The sequence below is a fragment of the Leptosomus discolor genome, chromosome 3, assembly GCF_034619465.1.
Source record: "Leptosomus discolor isolate bLepDis1 chromosome 3, bLepDis1.hap2, whole genome shotgun sequence".
In the NCBI taxonomy this organism is placed as follows: domain Eukaryota; kingdom Metazoa; phylum Chordata; class Aves; order Leptosomiformes; family Leptosomidae; genus Leptosomus; species Leptosomus discolor.
Window position 1 is genome coordinate 53,923,103 of NC_141393.1, and position 19,461 is coordinate 53,942,563.

The 19,461-nt window shown below is 41.4% G+C and overlaps 1 protein-coding gene across 1 annotated transcript in view; it reads right to left on the reverse strand.

Moving 5' to 3' along the window:
• Window positions 1-19,461, reverse strand: part of TRABD2B (TraB domain containing 2B) — a 291,040-nt gene that overhangs the window by 93,214 nt on the left and 178,365 nt on the right. The window contains exon 4 of the mRNA XM_086463200.1: window positions 19,050-19,224. Coding sequence (XP_086319326.1) covers window positions 19,050-19,224 — 175 coding nt within the window. The remainder of the gene's footprint in view (window positions 1-19,049; window positions 19,225-19,461) is intronic.

The following is a 19,461-nucleotide window of genomic DNA, read 5'->3' on the forward strand; positions in this document are numbered from 1 at the left end:
GCTCTTCCCATTAGACTCTTGCCCAATTCTGGATAATGGACAAGTGGCCACCCATGACTTCCCATCTTGTGGAAGGCTCATCCAGCCATTTAACTCCACAACATTTCACAGCAACTCTGTTCAAAAGTTCAGACAATCTTTTCAGTCCACAAAACATAAGGCAAATTCCCAAGTCCTTTTTCTTAAATTTTCTCTGTTCTAGATGATACTCCTCTTACATTCAAAGGATTGTGAATAAATCAATAGAATGACAAAGTGGAAAAAATGAAAGAGTCTTCACTAGTTTGTGCATTAAACAGCTGATTATTCAAAATGCATGAGCAAAGTTACATAGGTAATTGTTTAAAAAATAACTCTGCACGCAGAAGATGTGACCACAAATGCTCCTCTCCCAATTCATGACCTGTCGCTATAACACTCCACATAACCTCTGTTCTTAGCTGTTATTAATTAGCAGGACAGTTTTCAGCCTGAGGACTGCTGCCATCCCCCCCTTTTTCTTCTTCTTTTTAAGAACAGACTTTCCGGCAGTTGTAGACCTGTTGATAAATCCATGTGAAATCTGTTCATGTGGAGGGGCACAGAAAGACACCCTTTTATAAGGGCTTGCACAGTTGTGCACACATTGTTACCTCTATCTATGTGTTGATTCATTTGTTTATCTGGGCTAACCCAGGCACAAAAATATCTGTGAGCACACAGGAACCTCACGTTTGTTTGCAAGGCAGCACAAGAAACGTACTAGCACAGGGGACAGAACCCATAGCTCCCTAAAGCACACAGCGTGAGGTAGCGCTCTTGAAGGTCCTGAAAATAATTCTGCAGGTCTAAACAAACCCTAACACAAAATCTGCCCTTACAGCTGTTGTTCTGCAATGTTGGGGACCATTCCCCCCAAAATATCTTTCTGGCAAGCAATGTTACAGTCCCTGCAATTCATCCCACTGTCCTTTATTATGCCACAGTAGTCAATAGAAAATGTAAAAAGCAAAACTCCCTGCACTTCTGCACATGAGTTACTGTGCAGTGTCTCAGAGGCAGAGCTCATAACGTTCCTTTTATACATCAGCCTCAGCATAAACCTATTTTTGGGGCTATCTGTGCGTTGCAGGGAGAAGCAGTGTGAAAACAGCTATGAGATATGGTTCGGTGAGTGAGGGTGAAGAGTGCCTTTCGATGGCATCACGACCAATTGCACTGTATGTGTGCATAAGCCCTGGTCAAAGTTAATTAAAGCCAACAGGTAACCACACAGTTCACCTACAAAATCAAGAGCAATCAACTGGGAACACATTCTACTGCACTATTTTGGTTGCATGCTCCAAAAACCTTGAGTAATCTTCCACTCAGAGGAAAAAGAAAAAAAAGGAATAAGAAATTCCTACAACATCTGAACTGAATATATAGCTATTGGCAGCTTTCAGTTTTGTGTTTCACCCTGAGCTTTCACTGGCAGAAGACTGCAAATTCACGAGCTTTTTCCAAGGAACCCAAGAGAGGAGGGAGCCTGCTTGACAGAGTTATATCTCTGGCGAGGAGCAGTGCTGATAATCACTTTCACTGGAGATGCTGTAAAGTGGCTCATAATTCATTCCTTTCGTACAATAAATGCAGGACAATTAAATCCAGCTCTCTTCGATACTATGCACAGAACTCTGGGACAATCCATCATTGTCTGCTTATGCAGAACAGTACAGAATTAACAAAAAAAAGAAAAAGCAAATGTGCTTGGGTACACTGTCTCATCATATTTTCCCACAGTTACAGTGATCCAAGACTGTAAAAACTAGACTGCACTTAAAGCCCCTTCCCTTTGAAGACTCAAGTTTTATTTTCCTGTATTCATTTCCCTTTCTCACCCAGCAGGAAGAGATTTTCAACACAATTGTGTTTGTATTTTGTTAATACTAGACTGGTGCCCATGCCATACTAGACTGGTACCCAACCTCCTCTCTGCTGGCCCCTTGGTGAGATTCAATCAACTACCTCCTTCATTTCAGCCAAATCTTGGCAAAGCCTCCTTATTTCATTCTCTGGATCCAATGGAAGCAGATGAGTAACTGAGAGCCTGCAGAATCCTGAACGCTGAAATTTGGCAGAAAATAGCATTAAAACACAAGTTTTTTCCTGATCAGCGGAACCACCAAATGTGTTTTCCTATGGATCCATGTTTGGAGAATGAGATCCTTTTCCAATACCTAGCAAGGAGAGAGTTTGAGTTTACGTCACAGGCTCTTCCTGAATGGGAAGATGAACAGAAACTTCCTCTTCTTGCCAAAGGAACATAATCACATGAACTCCCACCTTCCATCAAATTTAAGGGAAATTAGCCTATGGGTTCAAATGTTCCGAGCAGAGATGCACAGAGCTAGGCTAGTCCAACTGGTGGGAAACTGCAACCAGTTTCCTCCCTTACTTCACACTGCCATCAAATTTCAGTTTTCACCTCCCTGTTGTTACACTTCTCAGCTTGTTCATCACTGGCTCCTGTGACGCTGGCCAGAGCACTTTGGTACTCAGATCTGCACAAGAATGCTCTTAATACTAACATGCAGTCTTTAAATGGTTCTTTGAGGAAATAAAAGATTTTATCAAAAAGTCAGCCTAAAGCAGCAGTCCTTGTCCAGGATAAGAGCCTGTTGCTCCTTGGTTAACATTGCCAAAGGCAACAGCCTTTAAAGAGATCTCAAACCTGACCTTTTCGAGTGAGACATTTTTGTCAGATCCAAAGGGGAGAATATAAATGAATCAGGGCCACATGACACTCCAGGACACACGTGTCCGAAACCAGGCTGACAGGACTCAGTAATCTGGGGATGAAAAGCAGTACTGGGAAACTCACAGTATTCCTGCTTGCAAGCATTTAAAAAAACCCAAATAGTTTATGCGAACATATTTCGTTCTAGGACTTGTTTGCAAACTGTCAGCTTTGTGCTGTTTGCCATTCTTGGGACGTAATTAGTCACCAGCATCACTTGGCTTCTTGATACTAAGATTAAAAACAAACCCAAAAAGAATAACGAATAGGACAGCAACTAATGAGCAATAAAAGCACATCCACAAGCCAGCATCTTTACTTTCATTAGAACACTGATATCAAAGAACAATTGCTTTCCTCCAAATTGCCATAACCACACTCTTTTTATGGATGGCAAGCAGCAAAAGAAGATTTTTTTAAATGTTATTTCTTACACAAAAGCAATTCTTCAAGATACATTTCCATCCCTAACCTATAAAAATGGACTTATGGATCATTTGAGAAAGCCAGATCTGTTTAATTAAATATTCTACAAGAACAAATGACTAAAGAAATGATCAAAACCATTTGGTGTACTCAAGTTGTGCAATATTTACACTGCATAAACATGACAATTTCATTTTAACCTTGTTTCCAAAGAACACAATGCTTACAGGATCCTGCTGTCCCTTTGTGCATATGCTTTTGTTTTTATGATCTCCGCTGAAATATTCTGAACCCATGGGCAAATTTCAAATCTATTAGACAGAAGAGTAGCTGTCTCCAACAGTGTCCTTCCTTATACATTTTATGAAAACAGATGGCTGGATAGAAACTCACCGATCTCTCCTGCGGAAAGAAAAGTTGCAGGGTGAGCTTTATTAGAGACATCAGAGACCCATAAAGATAATACAAATGCCCTAATTAAGAGAAATGCCTCAGCTACGGCTCAAACCTTATTAGCCTGCTGGGAATTCAAGCAAATGACCTAAAACCATAGGAAACTGAGCTTCATTAATACTGCTGCTCATGGAAAGTGTAAGTGTTTGAGGATCAGAGCTTAAAGTCCAAATGGCTCCATGTGGACAGACCTTTAGTTTAGGTAGTTAATTCCCCCAGCCTAAGATCTCACTCTGTGGATCTACCACACCCAACACAAGTAAGCCCTACCTGGGGGTCCCTCTTGGGACTTCTCTGTGCGATGCTCTTCACCATCCTAACACAGTGCAACCTTGGCTGAACTACGTAAGAGTTCAGAGTTCTCATGGGCAGTACACCAGCACTTACTTCAGATGATTTATTAAGGCTGTCCTGAAATCTGAGCTTTTAAAAAAGAAGTTCAAGGAAAAACTGAGGCTTCTTCTGGAAGGTGAAAAAGTGGATCCTCCAGCCATCTTCAGCCTTCAGTAAACCCCAACATACACTAGTAAAAGCTGCTCTTTCATTTTTTATTTATTTTTTTAATATTTTATGTCCTACTACATTATTTCCTGTGTCCACACACAATAGTGAAGGACTTTGCTCTTTTTTTTTTTTTTTTTTTTGGTTGTGGCCCATGATTCTAAACTCAGAGTTTAAAACACACTATTAGGGTCCACAGAACAGGATGGAATTCCAGGAGATCAGATTGGTCAATCTAATGGGCTCTTCTGGCATTACAATTTTTGAAGCTGTATGTCCTGACTTTCTATTTTTTAATTGATTGAAACAATCTTTCAAATATTTACAACCATCTAAAAGATTATTAATTTTTCTCCTTTTATAAAAAAGCAATTGAATGTAGGAGTAAGGAATTAATCCTTGATTCTACTAAAATATCAAGGGGAATTTTAACAAATGTCAGTCTCCTCAAGCCGTGTGTATTTATTTAAAACATTCTGGTTAACAGCAGATTGAGGGGGCAACTTTCAGGCTAGAAGTTTTGCAAATATTTTAAGTAGAGTTTTAATTGACCCAGTTTGACATTAAAAGCACTTTTTAAACTCTTGATATTGTTAGCCATTTAGAGATAAGTGGCAATAAATACAGATTAATTGTAACACATGAAATGAAATCTTCGAGCTGTGGTGGGCCAGTGAAAAGGCCCTTTGTGTGCGGGGGAGGTGGAAGATCGTGTGTTAGGGTTAGGCTAACAGAATACCCCATCAAGCTCAGTGAGGTTTTTGGTAGCTCACGCTGTGACCAACTGCAAAGACAACAAACTTTGGGTAAAGGCAAGCAGGGTGATTGGCAAGTATTAAGAAAAACAAAAATGCTAGGAGGAAGGGCTCCCTTTTGACAGGAGCACTGTGCAGCACAGAAGTTAAAGGCAAGCCAACACTGGAGCTTTTATTGTGTGGGAGATGATTGAATGGGGAATGTAACAACTTCAGGAAGACAATTTTTAAGATGCTGGTGTTTCAGGGAGATGCTGAATAAACACTACTGACTTGGTGAGTGGCTCCACAGGGGAGACTATCTGGTGAGTCTCTCCGTAACACACAAAAAATAAACCAAAACACCCACCCACCCACATTATTTTTCCCCAAGTCTTGCATGCAAAAAGACAAGTTACATCAGAAAGCTGTTGCAAAGGGTCTCCAGGTCTGAATTAGTTCTCATTGACAGCACTTATGCATCTGGCCTCATTGCTGCTTTAAGAGAACAGTGAAAAAGTTAAACATGTAGTATGTAAAAACATTTGGTTTTGACAGCTTGCTTCTTCCCTTGAAAAAGGAGTAACTGTCCTTGATGAACAGAAATGAAAGACTGCTCTCTTGTCAGCAGTTCCATTTCCTTTGCACAGCTCCAAGCAGGTCAAGCTTGTGAATGACTGAGCTTGCATCAAAGTGGCTTTCTCTCCCTACAGCCAAGAGGTGAGGAAAGACGGAAACACTTGACACATTTGCATGTCTGAATCCATCTCTTCTGTGCAATCATAAAGATGGACAGTTTGCGCCAAGCACTGGGGCTCACAAGGAGATCTGAATGGTGAAGAAAATGGTTGGCCAATCTTGGGCTTCAACAGTTGCTGCACGATAGTTAGCAAAAGCTACGGGGGCATTCCAGCTTCTCCTCTCCCACAACAATGAAACCTAGCCCTGGATGAGTTTTCCAGAGCTGGCAGCAGAGGGCTTTCTTTTCCCCTAGAGTCCATGCCAAGATGCTCTCCAAGGCATGATGGAAAGCAATCCTGTGTCAGTCTTCCGCTTGCAAATTTTCCTCCTCAGGGCTAATGAGGCTCTGCCATTGGCAGCAATGCAAAATATTGCTCAAGGTCAGGTAGAGGGAAGGACAAAACACCCTGAATTCTTGACTCCTGCTCTCAGGGTTCAATTAATCCCACTCATCTGAAAATCAGGCATCTGTTGGAGGCCAGTCTTCTAGGTTTCCTCTGTAGCCAGTGGAAGATGTCTCGAGGGCAATTCCTTCCATCTTAAAATATGCATCCAGGATGAGCGGGAGGATTTGTCTTCTGGGGGTTTGAAAGGAACCTGATAATCTTACACAGAAGATTAACTGAACTTTCAGACACCTACAGTTCAAGAGGGAAAGTCCCACCCCAACAGTTATCACTGTTACCAAGATACTAAATACAAAACTTTCAATCTCAAGGAGAAAAAAAAAAAAATTAAGAACTAACTCTGGCTTGACTTTTCTGATCCCCATCTGTTTTTTGCTCTGGAAAGGTTTCAGTCTGTCCTCATCACAACATTTTCTGAGCATCTTCTCCAACTGCTAAGTGACAACCATCCCCTTGTCTGATAAGCTAATGTTGCAAAATCGCTTTCCTCCAGGTCATGCTTTATTCTTTAAATTTTTTCTTAATTTTGCTCCCCATTGCCAGTGAGCTGTTTCAGCTCTCAAGAGAATGACTTTGTTCTGGTGAAATCGTTCCTGAACTCTGCACACAGGAATGTGGCCCCAAGCTGCCTCCTGGGCTTGTAGGAGTTTCTGATGCTCTTTTCACCCCTTGGCTACTTATGAACATTTCTGGGCATGGTTGATGGCACACTTGGCCAATCAGTGGTAGTGAGGCTGCACTTTTGAGTGCCATGACTCATTAGGTTCATACAGAGTCCTGGAGCCACACCTCCATCACATTTACAAACCTGCTCCATGATATTGCTCTGGCCTTGAGAATAAACACCTCGTTAAATGGCAGCCCAGAGGTAACATGTGTCTCCTGAGATAAACTTGGTAATAACTACTTAGTCTAAACATCATTGTTCTGTTCAAACCATGCCATGACTGATACATGTACTACACGCTACATCCTCCCACATGCAGAGGGACCAATAAAGTGCAGTTGTCCAGATATGTGTTTGACTTCCTTCTCCCATAGGGATTTTCTGAGATCTCATAAAAGTGGAGCTCATGCTGTGCTCTTCCATGGTTGTGCACTAAGAATTTCTTTTTCTTCTACCCAATCACTTATTTTCATGAAGCATGCAAGAACTTATTATCTTGGAGACTCTAGCCATCTGTCAAGTTCGGTTATAATCAGCCAACAGATGAAAAATTTACGAGGGAGAAAGACATTCACACACACCTATATACACACACACACATACTCACAAACACCGTGATTGCTTAAGCCTCATTTCCTTAGGAAACCAGATTAAAAATAGCATTGATGTCAATAATGAAGTCTTTATTTCTTTGGCAGATTTCTATTCCTTTTAAACCAATCCCCCCGGTGAGAGGTACTACAAAATTTTCAACTGGAACCAGACCAGATCGCTAAGTGATAAGAACCTCACAGCAGTTTCACTGTACCTCAAACACCTCAAGGAAAAACACAAAGTGAATGTGAATTCTGTATAAATACTGAAAACTGGTGCTGAATTTCATACTGAGTTAACTCAGTAGTGGCATTTGATTTTCCTCTCCATTTACCTTCAGTGTACAAATACAATTTTTAAAAGTGTGCAAAATTCAGTATTTAAGGTATTTCGCATAACAAAGTACAGAAAAATACTAAAAATACTCCAGTTATTTATTTTAGGTACAAGTCACATCAGTTTCAGACCTGCAACAGTATTCCAGGAAATGATGGCCATTTCACTTTTCTGCCAGGGATAGATCCAAAGCTGAACACCAAAGTGTTGTGTTTAGATTAAAAAGGTGTTTGGAAGTTCTCTGGCAGAATAATTTTCAGATGATGATTAACAGTTCATTGAACTCAAAGCATTTGGTAGGTCTTATTTGATATCTCTTGAAAAACAGAGTAAGTTCCAAGACAGATTCATCCAGCTTTTTGCTCATTCACCTGCCTCCTCTTTCCCACTGCCTACCTGGAAGTTGATAGAAGTAAAGCTTCGTAGTTCTGAAATCATATTTTGCCATGTTTCAGTTCACAACTCTTTAACAAACTTGCCTACCTCTGGGGCTACCTACCTCCAAGCCAGTCAGCTTTGCAGTTCCAGCAGCCACAGCTCTGGAGCTTCTACCAAAAGCAGCACCCCAGTACCAACTCACCAGTGTTCTCCGCTTCTGCTAAGAACTCCCATATTATCAAATTTTGTTACTAAACTTTTTAAAAAACAATTTGAAACAGCAACATTTTCCATGGATTGGAATTGCTTCTCCTTCCCCCATCAGTCAAGTCCAGACTCAGGGTTTCATTAGGTCTACTGCACAGAGCAGAAAGTGAGCAAGGGATTCAGGTATGAATCCAAACTTTTCCAATTTCAGATGGCAGCTTAGCTATTGGACTTGGATTTGAGCCCAGTTTCAGCTGCCACCAGAGCAATTTTGTCCAACAGACCTCTGTTACTTTCTACAGGCATCTATAAAATGGCTGAACAGTGGCAGAGTTTGTGTTTTCAGCGTCTAGGAGAGGTGAATAACTACAGTTTACAACATCTCTTCTTGCTGACTGGAGCTCCAATTATTTTCCTTCTGCTTCTCTTAGTAATTCTATCTTCACATTACATTTCTGATATTTAATTTTTTTTTTTGGCAGAGGTATATTGCACACACGTTTTCTTTTCCTTGACAGATCTCTTCTGATCAATCAGAGAAAATAACAATGGAACTGGTATTTAATAGGCTTATAAAGAGGGTATTGATGTTTTCCAGTAATGTGAAAGTAGCCTAGATTAAAGAACTGGAATGACAAATAAGTGTCTCATCCAGGTGCACACACCAGTTACCTTGACGTCAGTTGCAGAACTACCATTAATTCATTGAGAATAGGATCTGATCCCAAATCCATAAATCCTTTCTCAGCAAGTTTGCTATGATGGTATTCCTGGCATAACCATGACCAAGAAAACCTGGAACTCTCACAAGAACACCCAGTTTAATGAGATTTCCAGTCCCAGTTTCCATACCAGTAAAAATCCTCAAGAAATCCACATAAATTACAGCCAGGCTTTTTAAAGCTTTCATTTTCACGTCTACTTTTGCCAAACAACTAACTCTAGCCAGCAGTCATGTCCTGTCTTTCCAGCGCATCAAGAAGATCACTGGTTCTTCATATGCAGTCCTGCTGCAACTTGGCCCTAAAACTGGTCAGACATGGATTGAACCTGTAGGAGACCAACACCACGAGCAGTACAAACTCATTCCTTGCTCTGTAAATTCCCTTCCCAGCTCTGGTTCCAATAGCCTGAGGCTCTCACAGTGGAGCTGCAGGGGATACAGCTACAGTTGACTAGAATGCCTTGGGACATCTGTGCTTCTCCACTGGAGTGAGCACCTGGGCAGGAGGGGCAGGAGAAAAGAACATGAACCCGTCTCAACCCCATCAACTTGCATTAATGTGAAACAGTACGGAAGGATTTGTGCTAGCACACCAGACTCTGAATTTAAGGAAACTGAGTAGCCAAATTTCCTTCTACTCTGGGACAACAACATGCAGCGGGGTGACTGGAAGTACACTCAGGTGCAGAGATATCTTAATCACTGCAGGTCGCATACAAAGGTATCCCAGCTGAGGCATGATCCTAGCATTCTTTGCAATCTGTATCCTGTTTGCCTTTTCACACAAGCATCCCACAGAAACCTCCATGTTAGAGGAACATTGCCAGTCTTTAGGTTCTCCACACTGGCCTTTTAAAATCTTCCCAATAGCAGGGAATTTAAAGCTGGTTGGGAATTTTCTGATGAGACAGTTTTGGGATGGAAAGTGATGAATTGTCTGGCATCCATATATTGATTTCAACACTCTAGAAATCTAGAGTTATATGGGACCTCTGCCTGGTCTCCTGAGAGCTTACAGGGTGGCCTGTGGATCCACAGCAAGTTCTCGTATATGTGGGGGTGGGGGTGGGGTGGGTGACAGAGTATTTCATCCTGTATTTATGTCCATTCCTGTTCACCAGAGTGCTTAAGCCTGGGTGTAAATCTCTCACGATTCTTTGCAGTTCTGAAACAGAGAAAATTTCCTGAATTATGTCTACATTTCTACATCCCAAATGCTGAAGAGAAATACAGCAAGGGCATAGCCAAAATCCCTATGTTATAGGACAGGAGGGGCCAATATAGCTTTTTTTTCTTTGAGAACAGGCAGGCAGAATTAGACTTATACAGTAGAACTTGGCACAGGCGTAATAACAAATACAATATGAAAATGTCAGGGACTCAGAGGAGCTGACATTAATGTATGCATTTCTTTAAACCAAAATCCTACTGCGCACAGGCAACTTTCCCCATTCATCACGGGAAGAATTACAGAGATGGTAAACATATACTCTGCAGTTTGCAAGGCCCATTTTACTTGTTTTTAAGGTTTACTTGAATACCTTGCAACTAGCAAACATAAAGGCCTAGATTTGGGGCTGTACCCTCCTTCAGTGGAGGAATGATGAAAGCAACAGTGAGAAGTGGCCAGGCAGGACTCTCCACTGAGCACTATGAATTCTCCACCAGACCACCAAAGGGAGTCCAGGGCTTGTCCAGCTTCCCTCAACAGTTTAGGTGATGACACACCAGGAGAAAAATCAAAGCACAAACCCAGTTACACAAATCTGTTCTTCCACTTGCTCTGTCTCTTGCCTTCCTTGGTTGGTACAGGTGACAGCAGCCTCAAGATAGCTCTCACCATTGCATATGCTATACTGTGTTTCTGTGATTAATACCTTGTTATACAACAAGAGTTTTTCTTAAAGCAGAATTACAGTAATCGGCCTTCAGAATAGTAGATCCCTTTTCACAATAGGGTAGCACAGGCAGGTTTATTTTGGCCTCCCTAACTCACACCTCTCTTTGCCGATTTAAGCTTCAGGTGAAAAGGAAATATCCAGGGGCTTCCAAACCTCCATATTATACAAGATCAATGTACATATAAAAAGTTCCCCCAGTTTTGTTTTGTTGGATTTTTTTTTTTTAATTTTAAAAGTCTACAGGCTGGATTTGCACTTGGAACAAGCTTTTCCCCAGTGGAGTATCTCCTGATTTACAACTGAGTGTCTGAAAAGAGAATCAGGCATTGCCTGTTTAATGCAGACTCTTAAATGAGTCAATTACATGGCTTTGGTCAAAATTAGCATGCAAGTCTATTTTTAAAAGCAAAGTGATACTTTGCCTTAAAAACTAATAGTAAAAGAAGTCCATACACAAAAACAGGCTGACCTCACTATAAGCGTCTAGATGCCCAAATAAACACGAGCAGAGGGAATTCTAGCATCTGCAAACTGTTAATTCACCCTTTTATTCTCTTTTGTAGGCTCGCCAAGTTCAATCTTCTGGTCGCCAACTTCTTGCTCCACTGAGACAAACCACTGATGAACTGTGCTAGTGATGTCAGTAGCACCACTAATCAGTGTTGGACCAGGATGCCTGAGCTGGTGGATAAAGTCTCTTTATATTCCAGTCCGCAAGTCTTGTCTTTTTTTTTTTTTTTTTCCCCCTCCCTTTTATGTTCTACAGAGGATCCAAGATGAAGAATGCAAATGGGAAAGAGCTACACCATCCTGGAAGACAGAGGACCAGACTTCTGATACCAGGCAGAGCTGGTTCCCAGTAGCACAACAATGAGTGTGATTTTGTGCCAAATTTGTGCATGCAACATTGCATCAGTTGGGAGTGTAAAACAGGTATTTGCGTATTCAACATCTGTAAATCCCCAGCCCTCAGTGTGCCGTTGGATGGTGGCCTCAAGGCATTTCCCTTTTGAAAAAACACTTTCAAGTAACATATGTGAATCTGAGTGCCAAATCTGGTGGCAGGTGCTAATGGCTTTCACAAAGGCTCTCTGGATTTTAATATTTGTGTTTAAGCTTGTATAGTATCCATCACTTCCTTTCCGAAACTACCAAGTAGAAATATGTTTTCCAGTAACAAAAAAATGCCACCTTCACATCCCCCCATCTTCTGTCCCTACCCAAATTCAACAGCCATCATGTTCCATCTCAGTCGTGGTCACCTTTTTAGCCATGGATTAAGCATGTTCAAGACAGCTACATCATGTGGGTACCTCCCTTTAGGTTTTGGAGAAAAATAAGCGTATCTCAGTGGTGATTAAGACCACACAAGACCTGAGTCACCTTGGGGATGTCTGTCACTCCCTACTCATTCCAGAAGGGTGGACCTGTTCCTGTCTTCAGTATCTCCAGTATTTAAAATGACGCTGAAATTCCCCTTGGGAATCCTTTGTAGAGAGCACAAAATGGAAAGAGCTGGAGCTGAGGACTAGGAGACCTTACAGTCTCGCTATGCTTTCACACCGACCCCATCCTATAGAGAGGTTGCACAATAATCTCTTTCTCTAAGTGAAAACACAGTGCAACCCACTTCTGAGTCCCATTATGAAGAACAATCAGATAACATTTACAAAAGATTTTGGAAACAATATGTAACATTAGTTTGAGAGGCTGGACTAGATGACCTTTAAAGGTCCCTTCCAACCCCAGCTATTCTATGATTCTATGACTATTGTTAACAGTCTAATTTACAATGATCAGTACCATTACTGATAATGTTGCCTGCCCAACGCTGGCTGAGAAAACTCTGCAGGATGGAGAGGGATTTCACCTGTTCTGAGCACAGAAACAATCAAAGTCTACTTCTGCTGTTCCTACCCTGGGACAAGTAGGAGTTACACTGCTTTCTCGGGAACACACAGACATTTACAACAGAGCCTGTATCTTTTATTCTTGCAGAACATCTCAGAAACTTAAACCTAATGCATCAACAAGTCAGTACCTAGTATCAGCCACCTAAGCCTACAGCTGAGCAAAACAGTTCAGACTTTAACATGCACCAATCCCTATTAACACTCACTGATTTAATCAGCAGCTGCAGTCACCAGCCTGCTCTGGCTTCCCCCACACCATGGACAACAGCCCATGTCTTCTCTGACCTCTCAGATGCCTGGACCTAGTGGGGTGGGAAAACATGTGCTTTCCTCCACTGCAGGACTGTGGTCCAGAGACAGTTTGATTCCCCTCTTGCTGTGGGAGATACTATGGTACTTGCATTTCAACTCTCTCTCTCAGCACTAAAAGAATATTCTCCATGATATATTTATTATTTTAAATAACCAAAACCACTGCCTTAAAGCCTACTGATTTGGCTGCTAAAAAACTTCATGAACTGGAGCAGCATCCGAATTTCTGAAGCAGTAAAATCGAGCTCTCAGCTACAAAACTGACAGCTCTCATAAAAGAAAGAAAGAAATGCAAGCAAGTAAAACATCCTAAGGAAATTATCGTTCAAATTAACTGCAGACATAAATTTATCCATCTGTTATCATAAGTGTTACTTGAAAATTATTTGCCCATAAAAATGAAATAAACCAGAGTGATTTTCTTCTTAAACATTGACTTCATGTGTATAGTCTTAGTTGCCAAAATATTAACTCTTTTTAACAGCCCATGTGCTCTTGGCTGCGTCTCTCTTTCTTGACTGTAAATGGACCTTTATGAATTGCCTGCATATATCAGGTCTAAGGCGCTTCACTGTTACTATAGATCAATAATTCTTAGCAATCCATGATGGATTTTCAAAACACAAAAAACAAGCAACCCCCTAAATTTTACTTGAAAGTGCTCTACTTAGCTACCTTTATTCATTCAAAGGGAAAAATTACCATGCCTGTTACCTGAAAAATACCATTTAACTGCACAAACAATAAATGCTGTTTCATTACTAGAGTATAGTTACTGTGAATATAGGTATGGTGAGATTTTCACATTAAGTCTGAATACGGTAAGCCCTGGCAGGAGAATAATGAAGTGTACAGAGTTCAGTCCCATTTTACCTAAAGCCTGTATTTTTCTTGGAGAAGAGAAAGAAATGAAAGTAGAAAGAATAAATCGCTATTTTCACTTTTGTGTTTTATAAAGGAATAAATTAAAAATCTGAACTGCTCCAATGCCTTTAAATTGTGAGTAATGCCATGGAAAGAGGGGAAAGGGGAAATCTATTGAAAAGACTACTTTTTATTTTTAAAAACGACAGAAAACTGAGAAGATCCATTTAGAATAGTGTAAATTTTGTTTCAATACTTCTGACTGGAACAAAAAAAATAATAAAAAACTTTTGACAGCATAAAAATGTTTTGCTGCACTTTGTGGATCTAAAAATTGTTCTATCTCAGCTTGCTTGGATATTCAAATGCCTGTCCTCTTACCACTCCTTCGTGCCCAGGACTTGACTGTTTGATGTTTCGCAGCCTCATGCTCAGTTACGGACCAGACTCTGAACCACCTCTCCTGAGGTCTTCTCAGCACAGGTCTAAATGCAATTTTGGGCCCTTCACTACAAGACAGACATTGAGGTGCTGGAGCATGTCCAGAGAAGGGTAACAAAGCTGGTGAAGGGTCTGGAGAACAGGTCTTATGAGGAGAGGCTGAGGGAACTGGGGTTGTTTAGCCTGGAGAAGAGGAGGCTGAGGGGAGACGTTATTGCTCTCTACAACTGCCTGAAAGGAGGTGCTAGTGAGGTGGGGGTCGGTCTCTTCTCCAAAGTAACTAGTGACAGGACAAGAGGCCTCAAGTTGTGACAGGGGAGGTTTAGACTGGACATTAGGAAAAATTTCTTTACTGAAAGAGTGGTAAAACACTGGAACAGGCTGCCCAGGGAAGTGGTGGAGTCACCATCCCTGGAGGAGTTCAAAAAACGTATCGATGTATCACTTGTAGACATGGTTTAGTGGGCATGGTGGTATTAGGTCAACAGTTGGACTTGATGGTCTTACAGGTCTATTCCAACCTGATGATTCTACCATTCCATGATTCTCCAATAGCAAAACAGCTTAACTAGGTATCCCAGTTTACGTAGGAGAGCAATGACACCCAAACATTTTGATTTGACGTCTGCAAGAAGGGGACTTGCTTTTTCAGAAGAAAACAGAAAAAGTCTGTTTTTCCCCAAATGCCTAGTTTTCTACCAAAAAACTATCAGCTATCATTTAAAAGCAAGGCAGGATGCAGAAGGTAGAAATTTTATGTATAAAATAGCTAATAACCAGGCCATAAACATGCAGAGTTGCACAGACAACTGAATTAATTGCCTGCTATATTCCAATCAGCCCAATGGCCACAGCTTTACTGGGAAATAAACACTCTTCAGAAAAAGCACAGTGCTTTTCCTACAGTGACTCCTGCTGTACCCGAGTGGCACTCTGCACCAATTTCCACACAATTTTTATTTCTTGCACCTTTCTTTGAGTTTCATCCTCTTCCATCCGAAACCAGTGGGGATGTTTCCACTGGTGACCTGACCTGACAGATCCGGTGGGACCAGGGTGTGGGATCTTGCCCCACGTGAATGTTGTTTAGATGTGGTGAGAGGAGTTGCCATGTCTCCCTCCACCTGCACTCCATTCCAGCCACATGTATTCATCCAGCCAGGTGAGAATTCAGCTTGCGCTGCATGACCTATGGTTTTCCTGATGGTGAAGTACATTTTTTGTTATGGACAGGGCTTTACACTCTACCATGTTTCAACCCAGAAGGGATTTCTGCCAGTTCAAACCCATGACACTGACCACACTTCCTGCTGACAGACACCAGCATCCTCCAGCTCAGTAGTGCTGTGCTCCTGCACCACCAGGCAGCCAGGACATCATCATCTTGCTTTACAGCTGAAAACGGCTGTGGTTTTCATCCTGTAAACTACTGCTTTTGGTCATGGTGAACCCTGTGTGTTGTTTGGGTTTGGGTTTTTTTGTTGGCTTTTTTTTTTTCTAAACAGTACATACTCCTGGAGGAGCCTATAAAAGGTCTTGCTGTTGCAGTCATTGAGAAGGACACGCTGAACTGAACCAGACTGTAATCTGCAAAGATACCTAGGTGCATGGTCTCTCCTGGCTTGGTCAAGCTCATCATACTAATTCATTGTTAGACACTACTAAAATACCCATCCATAGCACTGAGATCTTAAATCAAGCTGAGGACTGTGCCCCAACAGAGCAACAGAGCTTCAATTGCTACATGCAGCTGTGCAAAAGCCAGGTAATACCTAACTACGTCAGTGTACGGCTCCTTGCGGGGAGGCCACACGAGGAACCAGGCAGGGCTCTGCCTCAGGAGGGCTGTTTTCAGGGTGGGGTCCTGTCCCTGAAACCCTTGGCTCCAATTATACCTTTGAGTTACAGGATGCCACCAAGGCCAAATGAATCCTGCTGCAGGGCTTGGGACTCCCTCCCTACAGCAGCCCTGGTCCACACCATTACATTTGGTGAAGTTTTTCCAAGATGCTCTTCTCATAATAGGCTTATTTTCTTATTTAGGAAAATAATTATTTTCCTAATTTTATTTGACAGCATGGTTTTATCCAATTCTTCCCTTCACAGAAACTACGACAGGGATTATGAAATTTGGGAACCAACTCATAATATACTTACATAATTAAATTATTATTAATTCATTAGGATTAATGCGGAGATCATGCTTAGCATAAGAGCAACACCTTTTGGAGTACGTTATCCAGAATATTTTTTCAAATTATTTCCCCTCCACGTTAGTCTTAAATATGCAGAATCTTAAATTAAGTGAAGTAACTGTTGCACTGTTCTGAGAGCAAATGTACTTCTGCAGACAGTCATGCCTCTCCTAAGCAAAGTGCATTCTTCAAATTTTGCACGTCAGAATTCTTGCGAATATGTGAAAGCCTCAACTTTCATCAAAAACACCATTCACTTTTATAAAAAGCAAAACCAAACTCTCAAAGTTTTAGAAAACAATTTAAATTCATGACCCAAGCACATACCAAAAATCCCCTTAAAATTGAAGAAGTAGATATAAGAATGCAAAATACAAAATATATCAATAAAAGCCACTCTCACAATTCAGTGTGTGGGGAAAACAACATAAACCAACAAAAACCTTCAGAAGAAAAACTGCATTTGAATCACAAGAGAAAATGAACTTGCTTGCACTTCAGCCACATAAAAGTTTTGGCATTGAAGAATTAATAATTGTCTCAGTACTTATTGCATGAAGCAAAAAAACAACTCAGAGAAGAGAGGGGGAATTAATTGTACTTCAAGTAGAGATGGCCTGCAGGGATGGCCCGCTGTAGTGAGAAAGGCCAAAGGGATGCTGGAACAAAGACCCCAATACAAAAAGCTTTCCTCTGCTCCTGTGCCCCAGTTTTCAGTAAGTCCTGCTGCATGTGTCTGTTCTGTCCTGCTGCAGTCAGTGCTGGGAAAAAGAAATAACACAGCAACAAAGGCTGTTATCAACATCACCAGAAATGGAGAGTAAAGGACAAAATAAGACTTGCTCTTTATGAGCCAGCTTTCCTAAGTGATGCTGCTCAGGAGCTTCAGGTAGCTGCTTTCCGATGGGGACGGAGAATGAAAGCTCAAACCTCCCACAACTTAGATGCAACTTTCTACAGAAAGCAATGTGTAATTACTATCCATTTGCTTAATTTCATTTCTGTAATTAGCACATACAAATAGCTGCAGTGTATTGCATCCATGACCCATCTAGTCCAAGATCCCGTCTCAAGTTGTGGTCTGTAACTGATGCCCAAGAAAAGTGTGTACACAGCAGGGCAAGTGGGCAATGATGCCCAGTTTACCCTCCCAGCTCCAGCATATACCAGTTAAGGGACTGCCAAAACTGGAGACTACATCAAAACCATCATGTTCAATAATCTCTGATAAACCTCACTCCATAGGTTAGACGAGCTGGTTTGTATGAATCCCTGTACAACTGTGAACCACCCTGATATATTTTCCTACTGTAAAAACAGTTGAGCAAAATTCCTTAGACAGAAATATCAGGCAAGCTTGGCATTAAATAAACTTAGGAAAATTCAGTCTGGATACAGTTAAATAAATACATCAAAATGCATGTATCTCTGCTAAACCCCACAGTCTTTAATCAAAATTCCCACCGAAGTGAGCCGCGAAAGGCAAGTTGTTGCCAAAGTTCATCGTGAGAACCACGGGATGAGAAGCAAAGCTCTGTCAAAAATAAGAAATTGTCAAGAAGAGCGAGCAGGAGGAGTGGATCGGTTCTCATCATGACAATCTCGGGATGCCTTGAAGTCAAGGGAACTCAGAGAGCCACTTAAGCTGGTGCTCAGGACTCTGCTGACCTGAGGCCTGAACAGTTATTACTTTTATCACACAGAAATATGAATTCCCTTGGAAACAGGAAAAAAAAAATAAGAAAAGGGAGAGGAAGGACAGTAGCATGTACTGTCACAGTCTTACAGAAGTAGTATAGACATCATTGTTCTGCAGAGTTCACAGAGAGAGTTTAAACAGGCAGAGGGACACACTTAGATTTTTACTTAATGATTTAACATGCTGGTATTTAGCTACAGCTACACCCATAACTCCTGCACTTGTGCAAGCTCCAGAAACAGCCAGTCTGTACAGACATACCACCAAAGTAGCTAAGTCACCCATCAAGAAAGTCTAACTACAGCAACCCCAAAAGGTTTGAAACCCCAAGCCAACACCTCGAGCCACAGACATGTGCCCATGCCACAGCAAGGTTTGTATTCCATAGTCACAGCCATCAGTACCTGGGCTTGCAAATTGAAAGGCATTTCAACCACCTCCTACACCTAAGGCCATGAACACAACCATGGTGTGAACACAACCCAAGTGGCCCACAGGTTGGGCTGGGAAAGGAACAATCATAACAGCATGAAAAGCATTAACATCTTCACATTTCTACAACTGGATGGACAGCAAAGGAGTGCACCCTGTCCACAGCCCCAGCTAGACCCAGACCCACCTCCTACACAAACTCACTGCATTTTAGAAGCAGGTTTAGACAAACAAAAGCCTTTCTCCTTCAAATGGAAGTCCCCTAAGAAATCATCCCACAAGACCAAGAAACAAAATCCTGAAGTGTTCAAACCAATTTACTTCCAATCATGGTAACTAAGTAAAACAGAAAAATTCATACCATACCTGCTCCAAAGGCAAAAAAGAAGCTCTTATCTGTGTTCTCTCTTAAAAGTGCCATCACTCTCTTCCCCATCCTCTCATTCCTCTTGTAGATGAGCTCCTGTCTGAAGTAGTTGTCTATCTCCTGAGCCGTCACCTGCTCATGGGGTGGGAGTGTTGTGTTGATGAAGTTAGGGACCTGAAATGGAGAGGAGACTGTAGTTCAGGTGACAGTGGTTAAGTAATCCCCAAAACACTGGATATTTTAATCTAGCCTTATTTAAATGACCTGAGAATCACTAACATACAAAAAAATCCCCAAGAAACCAAAATCACCCACTACTAGACGATGAGAGCTTGTGATGTTGCTGGGATCTCTGCAAAGAAAAAACAAATCACCAACCAACACACTTTTTTTTTTTTTTAAAGTGAAACT